Consider the following 18,364-nt stretch of genomic DNA (forward strand, 5'->3'; position numbering starts at 1 on the left):
GAGAAGCCATTAAGGAAATTAAAGATGAAGAATAATTAAGAAAAAGAGGAAAACCAATATAAGAGTATTAGAGAAAAATATATAAAAGCAAGTAGGACTCAGTTTGTTTGAGGGACAGGAGACATTAGTAATGATGATTTAGTTAAAAAATACTAACTTACACAAGTATGTCACATATTGTTCAAAGAGAAAGGGCAGCAAAATTCCTCATTTTGTCCAGTTTCAAGTTTGAGAATATCTCTTTAAGAAATTCCTTTTATTTACATTTGTTCTGTTAATGGAACAATCACAAATTGTTTACCACTACTGTAATAAAGAGATTCTATATCTGTTTACAAACCTTCGATGGCCAGATCTGCAGTTGTTTCTAGATTGTCAAGCTTGCAGGTATATTGTCCCTGGTCATCTGTTCTAACATCCTTGATGATGAGTTTGTGTACTTTGTCAGAGACTTGTGTTGAATATCTCCCTCCTATCTTAATGGGTCTCCCATTTCTATACCACTGAGACTTGGCATTTGGGATAGAGAACTGACAAGACAGCGTGCAGGTGTTTCCTTCCTTGAAAGTAGTGTCATGAAGATGCCGTTCAACTGCAGGTTCTATTAGCGTGTTAAAACATACATTTTAGCAGACATCAGACAAAAGAATAATTAAAGTGTAAATTAATTCAAATATAAACTTCAAAAGTGCACTTACCAATCACAGTTAGCCTGGCACTGGCAATGTGTGGTCCACATACTATTCTGAAATTTCCCTGATCTTCAAGTTGGCAGTTCTTGATTCTCAGTACATGGCGATCACCTTCAATTCTAATTTCATATTTGTCACTGGAGTCCAATTTCTGGGTTCCCTTGTACCATGACAGTTTAATTTCTGGATAGTTAATTTTAATCTCACATTCAAAGATAGCATCCTCATCTGTTAAAACTGTCTGATTTTCAATGTCTTTGATCAGAGTAATAGGCTGTAAAATATTAGTTTAAATTAGTTTCAAGTTCTCTGTTATGTGTTTGAATATTTCACAAATCAGTCCAAAAATATGTTACCTCTGTCTGTGTGAGTCGTTGCTGAATAAAAGCTACAAGTTCATCAAACTCCTGATCTTCTCTTCGAGCTTTTTCTGTAAGCTCAATTTCCTGTAAAGAGGCAGGATATACTCCTACATCAAATTTTCTTTAACCGTACTGTAACTAGTGTATCTTCTCATCTTAAAAATTGGAGCCAAATTGTGAAGACAGAACATAGTTTGTCAGAATGCCCATTCACTCTTCTTAGGTTTAAGCATAATTGAGAACTGTTTCTCTAAAGAGAAACCAGAAATTCCTGCACACACAGTAACCACCATCAGAGTGTGGACACCAAGTCTGTTCAAAGGAACTGTGTTATTCCTAACAAAGACAAAGTTGCAGTCACACTGTGTCTTACCAATCTATGGCTTTCTTCTGCTTGGGTTTGCTTTAGTAACTCAAAGGCTTGCAGGAGGCCACGGAAATCTGTAATGCCATACATGCGAGCATATTTCTCATATTCTTTGGGATCTACATTTTTGAGAAGTTCCAAGATATCAATAGGTTGCTCTTCTTCTCCTTCCTTCTTTTTTGTTGGAGTGCTATTCAAATCAATGATATAAGTTAAGTATACAATGCTTCATCCCTAGAAAGCTGTTCACTGAAAAAATGGATCTGCCTAGAGCTGCCCTCTGCAGCAGAATCCTTTAGTTTATTCTATTCAAGTGCTTCTATTTTTAATACAATTATTCATATTTAATTAATGTTAAAAAATTGTATCTTCATCTGAGATAGATAATAAAAAACGTTTCTTCTGTGTTGATGGCAAATTAATCTATAAAACCTTTCCATATACCTTTTTAGTTTTGCCCTGAGATCCCCTTCAACAACTTCTTTCTTTCTTTCTTCAACTTGTAGATTTACACTCCTCTCAATTTCACCATGTTGGTTAAAAGCTACACATTTGTACATGCCAGAATCCGTTTTTATTGCATCCTTTATTTCTAGCTTGGCTTCATCTCCTCTCTGCTGGATTATAATACGACCTCCCTGGTTGAGTTGCCTCCATTTTCCCTTCATCCATTTAACATTTGGAATTGGGTCTCCTCCAACTTTTGCAATAAATGTTGCAACACTCTCTGCAGAAAGATGCAAATGAGGAAGCTAAGTCTTTCCAGCAGGACATAATCATAAACAAAACATATAGGCAAAGAGAAGACATTGTACTTTTTTGAAAAGAGTCCTTACTTTCCATGACTTTGATACTCTGAGGCTCTGACACAAAATAAAGTTTTCCTTCCACTTCCGCTTTCTTAGCTGCTGGTGCAGCTGCTGGTTTTTCTAAAAAATAGAGTCAAACAATTGAAATAGGTGGTTTGATGTAACAGTTTCTGTTCAATGCACTTCTGAACGAATTGTAAAAAAGGAATTAATTACAGAGATGGAACAAAATATTGTGCAAGAAATAAAAATGCAAAATACTTTCATATTATCTTAATTAACTTGTATGTTAATTTCCAGACTAAACTGAACACTTTGGGTCATATTTTACTGTTCCTTAACTTCAGTCAGGCCATTTATATTCTGCATGGATGCAAATTAATTGATGGAAAATCAAACAAGAAGTCTCATTTTCTAAAATGGATTGTTTTTTAGTGAGCTATTCTCTTTTCTATCTATTTCTGGAAATTTCACCCTCAAAGTTACTTGCATTTTTTTATCAATGATTTGTTAGTTTTATTTTTTTTCTTTTGCAGAGTTCTTAGCCTTGAGGCTACCCATGTAGTGAAAAAGATACGATTTCTACATATTACTGAACTCTTGCGCGTTTTATGCAATGGTAAGACAAGACCTACATGGAAGAACTCATGCTTAGACAGTATTTACTTTCAGCTAAAAGGTCAAAATGTCTTAGAGTTGTTGTAACAACTCTGAAGCAATTATCTTCTAAGGCCACAATCAAGTGGCCTTTTGTATTTTCCTTCAATAAACACTGTTATTCTAATCCTTTCCATAATATATGCATATCCAAGTAATTTCACTCACTTAGCTTGCAATTTTCTTAAATTTGGTGTTTAGATTTAGAAACTAAATTCTTAATCTTTTGGTTAAGCATATGCTATTGATTTGACACTGATCTCCCACTGTTTTTGTCACTACTTATATACAAATTATTTTTAAATATGTTGTCTTCACAGATTGCACAGTTTTGCAAAGAACTAAAAGATACAAAATGTCTGACATTAGATTATTAATATTTTTTGTTCCACAGAAAATGAAGCAGGATGGAATTTTGATTTAAATTTCTATCATATGCCTTGATTTTCTCTGTGTTACTCTACCTTTAACTGTCACTTTAGATTTGCAAGTATCAGCACCAGCTGCATTTGAAGCTTTGCATACATATTCTCCTGAATCTGATTTGGTAACTGCAGAAAGTTCCAGAAGGGCTACTCCATTAGCAAAGCTGAAGTTGCATCTGTCTGAAGCTCTTATTTCTCTCCCTGCCTTCAGCCACTGAATTCGGATTGGCTGCGATCCTTGGACATGGCAGGTGAGCTGTAGGGTATCACCTTCCTCTGCTGCTGCTGGCTGAAGAGGTTGATCAAAAACTGGAGGCTTTTGAGGTTCTGGAATATGAAAATGCTTGAGTAAATACTCAAGGAAGGAAAGTATGATTGAGAATGTAAAAGAAAAAGAGATACATGTGGTTCTTGAGAAGACAACAGCAAGGAATGAAGGACGATAAACAGAAGTCTGAGAATGTCAATCAGTTTTAGAAAATGGAATAGATATCAAGAGAGTATGTTTTCTATGCAAACATGCACAAAATAGCATTTCTCCATGCAACAAGGGCATTTGTTCACATGCAAAAAACAGTATAACAACTAAAGCACTATTATTAGGCTACAAAACTATGTAAGCACCTTGAAAGAAACAAATATGCTATCTTCTGCAAGAGTATTATGATGAAGTGCCAAGCTACCACAACACACTGTCAAGGCTGCCCAAGCTTAGATGTAAATGCACAGAAAAAGTGTTATTCCATTAAAAGAGAATGATTAAAATTTCAACAGAAATGTCACATACAGATTACAATGTTCACTTTAGAGCAGTTGTAGCAAGTAGTGAAAAAGAAGCCCCTCCCTGAAATTTTTATTTTAGTCACAAAATTAAAAGAATTCCTTGATTTCGTGGTTTAACTGGGTTTTATCTTGTCCTTATCAAGAAAAATCATTGCTGTTAAGGTAAGTAAAACCAGCTCATAAGATAGAAGCTGTATATTTGCAGCTCACATGCAAAAAAAAATAAAAAAGTAAGAAACAAAGAAAAATAAGACTTCAACTAACCTCTAATAACAACAGAAGATGTACACAACACGCTTCCTGCTTCATTGGACACTTTACAGGTATATAAACCAGCATCTGATTGTTCTATGCTCTTTATATGCAAAAGTAAGGTGTTGTTTTTGAAAGATATTTCACAATGAGGGCTTGAGTGAACTTCCTGATTGTTTTTATACCAAGCAACAGTCAAAGGCTGAGACCCGGAAACACGGCCCTCAAGTTTAAGTTCATTCCCTTCTGTTTCTTCTACTGCTTCAGACAGCTTCTTCGTAAAAGTAGGTGGAGTTTTTCGTTCTGTAAAAAAAAGAACATATTATTCAAATTCTATAAAGCAAACATTAAATAAAAAATGTAAAGAAAATGTTTCAAGAAAAAATTGAACATTGGGCAATTGATATTTGCTGTCATTTAAATAGGATTTTTTTAAGCGAAATTGTGCCAAGATAAACAGCAGGTGTCTTGTTCTTAACTGTCACTGTCATAGTTGATTCTCCTACTTGAAAAAAAATAAAATCTTCTTACATTGATTTAAGTAAAAGTCATTTAAAAAACACCAAGATGTGTGTTGAGTTCTCAAGAAAGAAATCGGACAAAGCCTATAAAGAAATTAGGCCGAAGAAAATCTTTAATTTCTCTTTACATTGTTAGTGACTCTTAAGAAATTAATGGGTATCTCCAGACAGGTACTTTCAAGCTTTATCTCAGAAGTTTTTCTAAAATTTATCTTGCAGCAATAACTCTACCTTCCTTTATAATTAAGGGAACAAAAGTATACACACAAAGTGTAATCTGTTCAATACCTTTAACAGTCAGTTGAGCTGTGCAAGAGTCCTTTCCAACTTCATTGCTAGCATAGCATGTATACTTTCCAGAGTCTCCCCTATCAACTCTCAAGATAGTCAAGTGGGCTGTGTTGTCCACATAGCTGATCTGGTAGTTTTTTCCTGTTCTAATCTCTTGGTTATCTTTTGCCCAAGTGACTCTAATAGGCTGTGTTCCAGAAACATGACACTCAAAGTCAACACTTTCTCCAATAATACCATCCACAGGTGCAATTGGGATGTCAAAGAATGGAGGAGTCTTCCCTTCTGAAGAGTGAAAGAAATAAAAAGGTGTCTCTTTAAAATCTTGATTTGCTTTAAACCTTGGTGAAATAAACATTATTTGTACATTATTAAATTCATATATGAAGCAAAAGTGAATTTTAAGATATTTCCATTAAATATTTCATGGTCCACCAACCTGTAAGGACAAGCCTGCCACTAGAAGAAGCTGTCCCAATCACATTGGTAGCTGTGCAGGTATATTGCCCAATAAGAGTCCTATCTGTCTTCAAAATCTGGAGAGTTGCTACATTATCTATGAAGGATGTGTGAATATTGTAGTCCTCTTTCACACGTACACCATCTTTAAACCAAGATACTTCAATAGGTTCTGAACCAGCAATGCCGCAATCAAAAGTAACTGGTAAGCCAGCAGTTTCATGAACATCTCTTAATTTTCGTGTAAAAGAAGGAGGCAGTTTACGGTCTGTAAGAAAACAGGTATTGTACAGTGAGAGCTTTCAGAAGTTATGCACCTATTATACTCACCAATAATCACTGCCTAGTACACTGAAGAGTATGCTTGATTTTTGCTTATAACTTCTGAGTAAAAATGTTATTCAGCATATTATTTATTTGGAACCCAATATGAAAAGAGCACTGTGCACATGACTGCAAGAAAACATATAACCATTCTGCCCCCAGTTACACCCAGTAAGCCTATTCAATCCTCAGGACTGCTAATGATGTAAACAACCAAAGCAATATCCTGAATGGGGAAGGAAGATGCCGACGCTTGTATCAGAAGAGCTGTGGTCAGTAAGAGACATATTTCAACTAGATTTACTGGTAGGCCTTTGTTAAAGGAAGACAGTGCCACAAGGCATCTTACGTGTCAAGAAAGAGCCAAGTGTTTAAAAGGGAAAAGAGAATTCCTGTTTTTTGAAATAGCAAAGCATACTTAAGAAAAACAGGCCATTTTCCTCTTTTTTAAAATGAAATATTCACCTTGAACTGTCAGCAAAGATGATGAAGCAGCTTCCCCAACAGTGTTTTCTACTTTGCAGATGTAGTCACCACTGTCACTACTGTCTACCTGGCTGAAAACCAGAGTGGCAACTTGGTTCTTAAAGTGCATTTTCACAGTAGCAGTTCCTCTCAGCTTTGTATCGCCTTTGTACCATGATACAATCATTTCTGGTGTTCCAGCAACCTGGCACTGTAAAGATGCAGAATCCCCAACAGTCACCTGCACTGGCTCCAAGGGTTTAATGAAGTAAGGTGGTTCTGAAGAACAAACATACACCATTAGCATAAAAAGGTATTGCACAAGAACCATTAGTAGTTCAAATAACACTGGATGAAGTGATGGTGGCTTGACGCACCTAGTATTGTGATTGCACCATGACAATTATCTTGTCCAGAGTCATTTTCAATATGACAAGAATATTGCCCCTGATCTTCAAGTTTGCTATTAGGGATTTCCAGTATGGCAGATGTTTCTGTAGTGGTGATGCTGCACTTTTCAGAGTGCGTTATTTTTACTCCATTTTTCTTCCATGTCACTGAAATTGGTGGAGTACCCATGTATGTGCATTCCAAGATTAAATTTTTCCCTTTCTCTACACTTAAATCGTTCACCTTCTTCACAAATTTGGCTGGTTCTATAATGAACAATGGGAAGAAAAGAAATTAAATAAAGCCAAGAGATCATTTTTTAGAAGCATAAGAAGTGTAAGAAATAGTAGTCTGGACAAACCTTTGACAAAAAGATGTGTTGTGCAAGAAATTTTCCCTGCCTCATTAGAGACTTGGCAGATGTAGTCTCCACTCTGAAGTGGATTTACATCAAACAGCTCCAGTTCTGCAATTGAATCTTGCAAGGTGATATTGCACCTGTGTCCTGGTACTAGTTCGACACTGCCTCTAAACCATTTAACTTCCAATGGAGAGGAGCCTTTTATGATACTGGTAAAGGTTATGTTTGCTCCAGATAAAACATTCAGTGGTTCAGGTTTCTTCACAAAAGATGGTGGTTCTAAGCATGAAAATTAGAGAGACAGAGAAGTACTTTTGAATTTCTGACGAAGAGCATAGAAACCAGAAATATGTAACAAAGCAAAGAATGAAGTCTTTTTGAAAATATATTTGTGCCCTCTGACTCTGGCTTCCTATTGGTACTGACCTCTAACACTCAAAAATGCGCTGCATTCGTCAGACCCAGCTACGTTAGTAGCTGTACACAAATAAGTTCCCATATCAGATTCCTGAAGTCCATTCACTTTCAGAGAACAGGTATTGTCTGTAAGGGTAGCCTGATACTTGTCTCCACTGGTAATCTCCTGTCCATCATGAAACCAGGAAACCAGAATAGGTGGCGACCCATAAACTTTGCACTCTAGTACAGCAGAAGAACCCAGCTGACCGTATGTTTCTTTCAGTTTTCTTGTGAAAGAAGGAGGTATGATACGATCTGCATTTGTTTTAAAAAAAAAAAATAACAAAAAATTACCATACAGGAGCTTAAAATGTTAAAAGTTCCCCATGCATAACGAATCAGTTAACTTTATTTTTATATGCCTGCTTTAACACTCTGCTCCTACACACCTAAATCACTGATGGTTAAGGATATACCGGAGTTTTCATTCATAGTTTTTGAATAACACCTTTTGGCTTTGAAGTTATTTTTCATAAGCAACAATATTGCACTAGCTGTCCAAGAAGACATGTAGATTAAAGCTGAAGAAATCAAGCCCCTGCAATGACTCCTGCCCCTCAGAGGTTAGATAGGCAGCTATTCTTGAGGCCTGTCAAAGTGCCATGACAAGTACTCCTAAGTTTATATAAACGAGGAGTCCCTGGGGCTGCCACTCATGAGAAACAGTTTCCTATCTAAAGGCTTTGTAAAGGAATGATAGGATCAGATGTTACTCAAAAAGAGCAGTCAACTAACCTGAAACATGCACTGAAGCTGTGCAGCTGCTTTTACCAACACTGTTTTTCACCTCAAAAGTATATTCTCCACTGTCTTCTAGTCCTGCATTGAGAATCTTAAGCCCAGATACTTTGTTGAAGAAACTGATTTTATATTTATGGTCAGTGGACAGTTCATTCCCATCCTTAAACCACCTAGCAGTAAGCTCTGGTGTGCCGTCTACCGTGCATTCCAGAGTACAAGAGTCTCCAGCTGTAACTTTGACTGGGCCTGGCTTCTCTACAATGACTGCAGGTTCTGCAATGAGATGTAAGTCACATTTTTAAAAACAACAATTCAATAGTTATTAGTGTTATAAAATTTGAAATTTTAAAGCATCTTAAAACACATTGTGTTTTTTATCTCATCCCATGCTACCAACCTAGCACTGTCAGTGTGGCAAAGCACTCCTGAAATCCAGCATCATTTTTGATTTGACAAATGTATTTCCCAGCATTGGCTTGTTCTGCATTTCCAATCCGCATAGTTGCAATATTTTCTGAATAGGAAATCCAAAGATTATCACTTTCTCTGATGATTTCCCCTTTGTCTTTTAACCACAGAACAGAAATGGGCTGTGATCCTTCTACTGCAGCCTGCAGTTCAATTGACTCTCCAACTACGACAGTGAGATCACTCAGCTTCTTCGCAAAGGTTGGTGGTGCTATTTAAGAGAAGATATTTAACAGTAAAAAACACTCCAGAAGCGGAAAAGTAGGAGGAGAACGACAGGAACAACGAAATGCCAAGAAGGTGCCAATCTTTGTACAAACCTCTTAGTGTTACAGAGCCAGTACAGGAGTCACTTCCCACATCATTTACAGCTTTACAGTGATATTCACCAACATCTGCAGTATCCACACTGAGAATATGAATACTAGCTAGGTAGTTCTCGGACATTACTTTATACTTCTTGCTGCTCCGAATTTCGCGTTTGTCTTTATACCATGAAATCTGGAATGGGGGAGTGCCCTGAAGCTCACATTCCAGGTGAATATCAGACCCTTTCAAGGTCTGGATTGAATGGGGCTTCTTAGTAAAAATAGGGGGTGCTGAAAAAAAAAAAAAAAGAAGGTTTAAATTTTGTGTTATTTGAGCAAAGGGGATTAAAGAGGACGGACTACTCAAGCAGCCGTTCTAATGCAGGGCAGCAAAGACAAACCATATATAAGAAAGATCTCCCACAGCATAACAAACAGGTAAGAGAGAGGGCATCTATTCAGACAGGCTTTGGCCTCTCTGACTAAAGATAGTGGGATTTAACAGCTTTTCCACAAAGGAGGACTCATACAGATAGAAAGGCAAGGAAAGATCAGTGATTCTGACCTTTGACTTTTAGTGATGTACTGGTGCTTGCACTACCCGCCGGATTCTGAGCTTCGCAAGTGTAGTCACCACTGTCTTCAACACTGAGGTTGTGCATTTCAATGACTGCCACTGAATCCACAAAGGACATTCTGTATTTTTCACTGGGATGGATCTCAGTTTCACCTTTGTACCAGGTGACTTTGATTTCTGGAGATCCACCTATTTTGCATTCATACTTAGTGGAATCATGCTGTTTCACAAGTCTTGAGGAGTCTAGTTTCTTAATAAATCTTGGCGGTTCTGGAAAGCCAGAAAGGGGAGATGATTCTTTAAACTGGGCTGATTTTTTCAATAAGCAGGGAAATACATAACATCAAATGTAAACTTTAGGGACTTATGCAAACATTCTAATTTTGGAATCGCTATGAATTTTCTTTTAGATAATTTCAAATTGGTCTAAGATCTAGCTTAGGAAGGAAACAAGTTCTCTGTCTGTGTTTTGGTTAGTTTCTCCTTAATTTATTGTCCCACTCTACTTCTCCTTTTATGTATTTGGTACAGATCAGCCGACGTGGTTTTCTTTAATATCCTCTTGCAATACATAAGCAATCAAAATGCCTGATGGAATTGCAAGAATCCAAACTGTTCAGCCAAGAAATATTATTAAAAGCATTTATACTGAGCACTATAGCAACTGCTTTATATCTTAACTATGTCATTAACAATTGATATAGTCAATAAATGTATCTGCATTATAACCCTTCACACATTTATTGCAAAGCCAAACATAAAGGTGCATATGAGGAATAAAAGTCAAGGAATTTAGGCAGTAAACAGAAGAGGTCCAAAATAATCATACTGAGAAGAATTATGAGAGGGTTGTACCACAGAAATTGCTGTTAAAGGTCCTGTGACTGAAAATTAAACTGGATAGTACACATTTTGTTCCATAAGGAGAGAAAGGAGTGGAGGTTTAGCACTTTTCATCAAAAGTACCATATGGATGATTCAGAATCACAAGACTGAATGTTCATAGATCAAAGATATAACTAGTGAAACCAAGAGGTGGTAACGTGGGCACAACAAACAAATCTCTCTGCAAAACAGGATGAAGTGCCTCTTTGTGCATTTGTCTGTAAAGTGTAGGAGGAATATCTATTTTATTGTGGGTTATTTCAACCTTTGGGCATTTGCAAAACATACTATGTTGTTAGTAACAAAACTTCCTTAGAGTTTCTAAAAATAGAAATGATGACTTGTTAAGACAAGGACAGTTGGAACTTTAGTAATTTACTATCAGATTTCACTTTGACAAAGAGTTGATTATCTATCTGCATACTAACAGTTGCTGTGTAGTCACACTCTAATGCCATTCCTTCCCAAAACTGAAGATATACAAGTTAGTAAGGTATGTACTTAGAATGCAAAGCAGTTTCTAGAACCTACAGCAGTAGTTAAAACTGCAGATTGGGAACATTAGATGTTAATGCGGGAAAGTTAATAAAAAACTGTGAGATTTTCAAGGCCAGTTGAACAAAAGATCTTAATTCTACAAAGAAAAGGCAGTGTGTCATAGAAGTGAGACAGCATCTGCTCAAGTTAAACACAGACAAATCAATGCACACAAATATCTTGCCCTTCCAATTTCTATAGAAATTGTCTGACAATGAACATCATTAATTTTTTGCAGGCTTGGGGAAACTGCACAAATTCTAAAGGACTGAAGTAAGTGACAGCGTAAGTTTAGGATCAAAAAAGAAAATAATAATCCCAGGGAAAAAGTCATTTCAGCATTTTATGAATAAAGAATTGAAGAGTAAGAAAACAAATAAGGTCTGTTGGGATCATTTTATGAATGGTAACTTCAGTCAAATAAACCTATTAGTGTTATAACTAATAATAAACAAAATTGTGATTCTGGTGGAAACAAGTTTTAAATCTTTTAAAGAAGTTAGATTTCTTGCTACAATCTTTCAATGCTTTTTGTAAGTCAAGAATAACAGCATCCATCCCTGCCACTAAATTCACAGGTAATTCACTCTGCCATACTCTCCCCACTCCCACCAAGAAAAATCCATACGGATAGAATATACTCTACATACACATAATACATTTGACAAGCAATTATTACAAAATCTTGCCAGTGGTAGTTCGACTTCTTGTGTTGTTTGTCTTAGAGAGTAAAAGTCAAAGTGTTTACTCTCCAAATACTTTTGTTGTTTTGTTTTTTGTTTTTCTTTCTCCCAAACTCATACAGAGGGAAAAAAAAAATCAGCACTAAACCAAACAGGGACATTTGAACTCATGCATAATTTAAGTAGTGATTTTACGTTTGTTCTTTCATAAAATCAGTAAGAATGAGATATCCGGAACAGCTATAAATAAATCCAATGTTCCCACCTACACTGAGGAAATTGCACTAATATACAAGTGTCATGTGTATCAAACAAGTTTGATCCAGTCATAAATTTAGATCATTGAATCGTTTAAGATCCACAGACTATGTAGAGAACTGAAGTGTTGACAGAACTGTTATTTGTCACCAAGTCTGCCCTCAGATCCTCCAATTTTGCTGTCTATAAAGGCTTTCAGTCTGTGAAAGGGTAAAACTATTTGCAGGACCTGCATACCTAGTAAAATTACATATAAGTCTCATAAGTGAACTGAGTTTCTCTCAGTTACCTTTCCCTCCCCTGGACAATTTAGTGAATGTCACTGCTGGATAAAGACTTTAAGGAAGACAGATTTTTCTGGCCAATAGGGCCATTCCTAAAGGTGCAACAGGGTACCAAGTCAGAGTTAACATTTCAATGGAAGAATCCCTTTGATAAGACAAATTGCACACTATACCAGACCAGAAGAAAGAAGAATAAGCATTTAAGTATTACAATAATATTTAAATGAAATAAGACATCTCAATGTAGCCTCTTGTAAAGGTTGTTAGTCTCACACGTCTGCATTCGTGGCTTTGTTTTCCAGGTGTCTGCCTTGCAAAGAAAAGCCTTATGAACACTAAATCTCACAGGAATACCTTGTACAGCCAGCTGAGCTGCGCACGCGTCCTTTCCAACACTGTTGCTGGCAGTACATGTGTAGAGTCCAGCATCCCCTTTACCAACTTTTAGGACTGTCAACCTGGCTGTGTTTTCCACCAGTGTCATCTTGTAGTTGCCACCTGGGCGGATGTCTCTGTTGTCTCTGGTCCAAGTAATCCTCATGGGAGCAGAGCCAGTCACGTGACACTTAAAGGTTGCACTTTCCCCTAATGTCACATCAATAGATACTGGCTTGATGTCAAAGAAGGGGGGTTGTAAATGTTCTGCAAAGAGGAAAGCATGGCAGAGTTCAACACCAAGCCCTTCTCAACACATAAATCACCACGCCATGCCCATGCTCCTGGCCACCACACAATGGGCAGAGTGAAGAAAAGAGTGAAGAAATAAAAGAGCAAAGACATACAAAAGATCTTTCTTTAAGTGCGAGCTACAAACCTGTAAGGAGAAGTTTGGCGCTGGAAGACGCAGTTCCCAGAGTGTTTTGGGCTGAGCAAGTATATTGGCCACAGTGAGCCATACTAGTTTCCAGGATCTGGAGAGTTGCAACATTGTTTAAGAAGGCTGATTGCACATTATCACTGTCACTTAAGAGAACCCCATCCTTGTACCAAGACACCTGGATAGGCTCTGAGCCATTTATGCGGCAATCAAACGTCACTGGGGCACCAACCGCTTCCTGAATATCTTTCAGTTTTCTCACAAATGTAGGGGGAAGCTGACGTTCTGCAAAACAGTAATAATCACCACTATAAGTAGCAAGCCACGCTGACTATCTAGAATTAACTAATTCTGAAATTAATAAGAACCCCTTTCTGTAGACAACAAAGAGTTCCTACAGACTACCCCAGGAAAGAGTGGCCCTTGGCCCATCACCTTTAACAACAAGCAAAGCTGTGGAGGTGGCAAAGCCAACGCTATTTTCTGCTTTGCAGATATATTCTCCAATGTCACTGTCCTCCACGGTGGAGAATGCCAGCGTTGCCACATTATTCTTGAAGTGCATTTTGTAAGCTTGTGTTGATCTGAGCTTGGTGTCATCTTTGTACCAGGACACCTTGATTTCTGGTGCACCACCAATCTGGCATTTTAAGATCAAGGGCTCGCCAACCTTCACCTCCACACGTTCCAGGTGTGTGACAAAATAGGGTGGTTCTAGGGAAGGAGAGAGAATGGTGAGCAGAGACAGCATCACTGGAGTGCCTATGGGGAATGAGGGGTGATGCGTACCTAAGATGGATACAAGGCTGTAGCAAACATCCCCGCCCGCCTCATTTGCCACCTCACAGGTGTATTCGCCTTCATCGCTCTTGGTGCTGTTGAAGATTTCAAGAATCCCAGATTTGTCAGTAGTTGTAACACTGCAACGTGGAGACTGAGCAATGGGCATGCCATTTCTTTTCCAGGTGACAGAGATGGGAGGGGTGCCTATGTAGCTGCTTTCCAGCACAACAGACTTCCCCAGCTCCACACTGAAATCACTTAATTTCTTCACAAAGACTGCAGGCTCTGTGGGGAGGCATAGATCAGTAGTGAGAGGGACAGATGTGGCAGGGCTGCAGGCAGAGTGTGAAGGGAAATACCTGTGCATAACACACACGCGCACAAACACACCTTTCACAAAGAGTTGGGTTGTGCATGAGGCACTGCCAGCATCATTTGTGACCACACAGGCATAGTCCCCACTGTGCCCTGGTTCCACGTTGTAGAGCTGCAGTTGTGCCGCAGACTCGTCCAGAGAGATGGAGCAGTTGCTGTCTGGCACCAGCTCCCTGATGCCTCGGAACCAGGTCACTTTGAAGGGAGTACTACCCTTGATGTAGCTGGTGAATGTCACGCTTGATCCAGGCAAAACTTCCTGGGGATCAGGTGTCTTCACAAAAGAAGGTGGTTCTAAGGGTCATGCAAAGAAATGAAGAGGAGAAAGATGTTAATAGGAGAGTGTCTGTGGGGGAGGAATACTGGAGCAGGTTGGAGTCCAAAAAAAGAGAGAAAGAGGGAGAAAACCGTAAAAAAAAAAAATTAAAAAAAAAAGGGAAGAAAAAAAAAAAAAAAGAAAAAGAGGGAGAAAACCGGAAAAAAAAAAAATTAAAAAAAAAAGGGAAGAAAAAAAAAAAAAAAGAAAAAGAGGGAGAAAACCGGAAAAAAAAAAAATTAAAAAAAAAAGGGAAGAAAAAAAAAAAAAAAGAAAAAGAGGGAGAAAACCGGAAAAAAAAAAAATTAAAAAAAAAAGGGAAGAAAAAAAAAAAAAAAGAAAAAGAGGGAGAAAACCGGAAAAAAAAAAAATTAAAAAAAAAAGGGAAGAAAAAAAAAAAAAAAGAAAAAGAGGGAGAAAACCGGAAAAAAAAAAAATTAAAAAAAAAAGGGAAGAAAAAAAAAAAAAAAGAAAAAGAGGGAGAAAACCGGAAAAAAAAAAAATTAAAAAAAAAAGGGAAGAAAAAAAAAAAAAAAGAAAAAGAGGGAGAAAACCGGAAAAAAAAAAAATTAAAAAAAAAAGGGAAGAAAAAAAAAAAAAAAGAAAAAGAGGGAGAAAACCGGAAAAAAAAAAAATTAAAAAAAAAAGGGAAGAAAAAAAAAAAAAAAGAAAAAGAGGGAGAAAACCGGAAAAAAAAAAAATTAAAAAAAAAAGGGAAGAAAAAAAAAAAAAAAGAAAAAGAGGGAGAAAACCGGAAAAAAAAAAAATTAAAAAAAAAAGGGAAGAAAAAAAAAAAAAAAGAAAAAGAGGGAGAAAACCGGAAAAAAAAAAAATTAAAAAAAAAAGGGAAGAAAAAAAAAAAAAAAGAAAAAGAGGGAGAAAACCGGAAAAAAAAAAAATTAAAAAAAAAAGGGAAGAAAAAAAAAAAAAAAGAAAAAGAGGGAGAAAACCGGAAAAAAAAAAAATTAAAAAAAAAAGGGAAGAAAAAAAAAAAAAAAGAAAAAGAGGGAGAAAACCGGAAAAAAAAAAAATTAAAAAAAAAAAGGAAGATAAAAGAAAAGAAAAAGAAGCCATGGGAAACAAGAGGGAAGAAAGAGAAGAGGGAAGAAGAATTTTGTTGAAGGGGCTGTAGTATCCTTCCACTGACCTTGTACAGTTAAGAAAGCACTGCATTCATCAGATCCTGCCACGTTGGCTGCCACACAGGTATATGGCCCTGTATCTGTGACATCCAGGGCATTCAGTTTCAAGGCACAAACATTATCCAAGAATGAGATTTCATATTTTTCTCCACTAACAATCTCATTCCCATCCTGAAACCAGGCCACAGATATGGGAGATGTGCCAGACACTTTGCACTCCAGAAGCACTGAGGATCCCAGTACCCCATTTGTTTCCTTTAGTTTTCTTGAGAATGAAGGAGGAACAAGACGATCTGAGTAGGATAGGACAGAAGAACAAGAGGAAAAGTGTTGAGGGTTTTTTTTTAAGGGATAGGAAAAGGGGGAAAAAAAAGCTTCTTTTAAAGAGAGGTGTGAACAACAAAGACATAGAGCTGACCTGAAACATCAACTGAAGAAGTGCAACTGCTGTCTCCCACCTCGTTGTGCACCTCAAAAGTATACAAGCCCCTGTCTCCCCTGTCTGCAGAGAAGACTTTCAAAGTGGATATATTGTTGAAAAAGTTAATTTGATATTTGCGGTCACTCCTTAATTCTCTGCCGTCTTTGTACCACTTAGTGATAAGTTCAGGTGTTCCTCCTACTTTACACTCCAAGGTAAAAGGATTACCAGCCATTACTGTGATTGGCTCGGTCTTCTCTAAGATGACTGCTGGTTCTGAAATAGGAAGGCAGGGGTCAGTGTGTCACAAGGAAATCTACCCGCAAACCAGTGAGCACAGGATATAAGCAGAAAACAAAGCCTAGTAGAGGCAATTGTGCTAAATGTAAGACATAGTACCTGTGAAGCAGGCTATACCCACCTAGGACTTGTAAAAAGGCAGAGCACTCCCGCATGCCAGCATCATTTTTGATCTGGCAGATGTACTTCCCAACATCAGCTCCCTCTGCACTGGCAATCTCAAGCGTTGCAATGTTGTCCATAAACCACATTTGGACATTTTCACTCTCTCTAATAACTTCACCCTTGTCCTTGAGCCAGACAACAGAAATTGGTGGGGATCCTTCCACCACTGCCTGCAGGGCTGTTGGCTCCCCGATGAAGATTGCAGTGTCACTCAGCTTCTTGGCAAACCGTGGGGGTTCTGATGGTAAAAACAAGGAGGCAGAGAAGGGTTAATCTTGCATGCCTGCTTGGAAGAGGGACAGCCAGGAGATCAAGAAAAGAGTGTCTTGATGTTGTTGATTCTCTAGCATACAAACCTTTGAATTTCACTGGGCAGGTGCAAGTGTCGCTTCCCACCTCATTCATAGCTTTGCATTGATATTCTCCAGTATCTTGAGATTCCAGATTGAGAATATGAAGACTGGCAACGGAGTGCTTTGCTGTCACCTTGAACTTCTTGCTGCTTCTGACCTGCCTTCGATCCTTGAACCAAGCCACCTCAAAGGGGGGAGTGCCCGCTATCTCACACTGAAGGATAACATCTGAGCCTTTAAGGGTGTCCACAGGGCTCGGCACCTTGCTAAAAACAGGTGGTTCTATAAAAGAAGAATCACATCATAATGTGTGAGCCTACTTTCCTGGGTGGGTTTCTGGATAGTAGCAGAAGCCAACATATTCAGGAAGGGAGCCTACACTTATTCTTGTAAACCCATATTTAGCTTCCAAATATGTGGCCTCATCTCTAAAAAATGCTGAGCCCCCGTCATCTCCCAGCAAGCCATCCCAGGTCTCAGAGTCTCAACGGCAGAAAATGTGACACTTCTGCACCTGTTTGGAGTCAGTACTCAGTGTCCCTCCCCCAAAACCACTCTCCACTCTCTCCAGGACCACATTCCAGCTTTTTCTGCCTCTTCCCAGTCATGAAAGCTACCATCAGTGAGGCTAAGCAGCACAGCCTCCTCTTCCGTCTAAAATTTCATTCCTGCCAGGACCACTGTGTATAAAGAGGAAGCAGAGCAATGGTTGCAACGTATGCCCAGCTCCCTCACCATGGCTGGTGCTCCATCTAGTCCATGCTTCCCTTGTGACCTGACAAGCTTGCCTTATTCAGCTTGCCATTGACTTACATGGGGAGACAAGGGAATGGGTGAACAGCGCTGAACACCCACCACTATTTCCTGCCTGGTCTCCCCAGCTTAAACACAGCAGTGTTTGAATGTGAGAGCGGCTGGAGAGACACTGCTGCAGCAATCACCAACTGCCACAGCAGCAGCTCCCTGTGCAGCTGGGAGCAGGCTTGGACGCCAGTGATTCTGATGGTGTGTGGATCCACGCTGCTAACCTTTCACTGTGACTGACGTGCTGCAGCTGGCTGTGCCGGCAGAGTTATGGGCTTCACATATGTAATCGCCGGCATCTTCAGTGTTGGCACCCAAGATGGTTAGCATCGCCACGGAGTCTACAAAGGACATGTGGAGCCTGTCGCTCATCTGGAGTGCCTGGTCATTTTTGTACCACACTGTTCTGATCTCTGGTGTGCCACTGATTTTACATTCAAGTTGAACTGTGTCTCCCTGCCTCACGAACCGCAAAGCTTCAGGCTTCTTGATGAACTTTGGAGGTTCTGCAGAACAAAATAAGTATGTAG

At 38.4% G+C, this 18,364-nt stretch overlaps 1 protein-coding gene across 4 annotated transcripts in view; it reads right to left on the reverse strand.

Moving 5' to 3' along the window:
* Positions 1–18,364, reverse strand: part of TTN (titin) — a 247,953-nt gene that overhangs the window by 156,627 nt on the left and 72,962 nt on the right. Inside the window, exons 76-103 of one of the 4 annotated variants that reach the window (XM_014954164.1) lie at positions 18,059–18,340; positions 17,034–17,312; positions 16,634–16,915; positions 16,210–16,488; positions 15,797–16,084; positions 14,349–14,627; positions 13,965–14,243; positions 13,611–13,889; positions 13,173–13,460; positions 12,713–13,000; positions 9,700–9,981; positions 9,147–9,425; positions 8,756–9,037; positions 8,353–8,631; positions 7,585–7,872; positions 7,159–7,437; positions 6,785–7,063; positions 6,408–6,686; positions 5,599–5,886; positions 5,157–5,444; positions 4,360–4,650; positions 3,352–3,639; positions 2,258–2,350; positions 1,866–2,148; positions 1,428–1,611; positions 1,049–1,138; positions 699–966; positions 341–601 (exon numbers count right to left, since the gene is read on the reverse strand). The exons of 2 other annotated variants lie outside the window; for them this stretch is intronic. In XM_014954164.1, coding sequence (XP_014809650.1) covers positions 341–601; positions 699–966; positions 1,049–1,138; positions 1,428–1,611; positions 1,866–2,148; positions 2,258–2,350; positions 3,352–3,639; positions 4,360–4,650; positions 5,157–5,444; positions 5,599–5,886; positions 6,408–6,686; positions 6,785–7,063; positions 7,159–7,437; positions 7,585–7,872; positions 8,353–8,631; positions 8,756–9,037; positions 9,147–9,425; positions 9,700–9,981; positions 12,713–13,000; positions 13,173–13,460; positions 13,611–13,889; positions 13,965–14,243; positions 14,349–14,627; positions 15,797–16,084; positions 16,210–16,488; positions 16,634–16,915; positions 17,034–17,312; positions 18,059–18,340 — 7,404 coding nt within the window. The remainder of the gene's footprint in view (positions 1–340; positions 602–698; positions 967–1,048; positions 1,139–1,427; positions 1,612–1,865; positions 2,149–2,257; positions 2,351–3,351; positions 3,640–4,359; positions 4,651–5,156; positions 5,445–5,598; positions 5,887–6,407; positions 6,687–6,784; positions 7,064–7,158; positions 7,438–7,584; positions 7,873–8,352; positions 8,632–8,755; positions 9,038–9,146; positions 9,426–9,699; positions 9,982–12,712; positions 13,001–13,172; positions 13,461–13,610; positions 13,890–13,964; positions 14,244–14,348; positions 14,628–15,796; positions 16,085–16,209; positions 16,489–16,633; positions 16,916–17,033; positions 17,313–18,058; positions 18,341–18,364) is intronic. One more of the 4 variants, XM_014954161.1, reaches the window with a different exon arrangement.

The sequence above is a fragment of the Calidris pugnax genome, unplaced genomic scaffold (assembly GCF_001431845.1).
Source record: "Calidris pugnax isolate Ruff unplaced genomic scaffold, ASM143184v1 scaffold103, whole genome shotgun sequence".
In the NCBI taxonomy this organism is placed as follows: domain Eukaryota; kingdom Metazoa; phylum Chordata; class Aves; order Charadriiformes; family Scolopacidae; genus Calidris; species Calidris pugnax.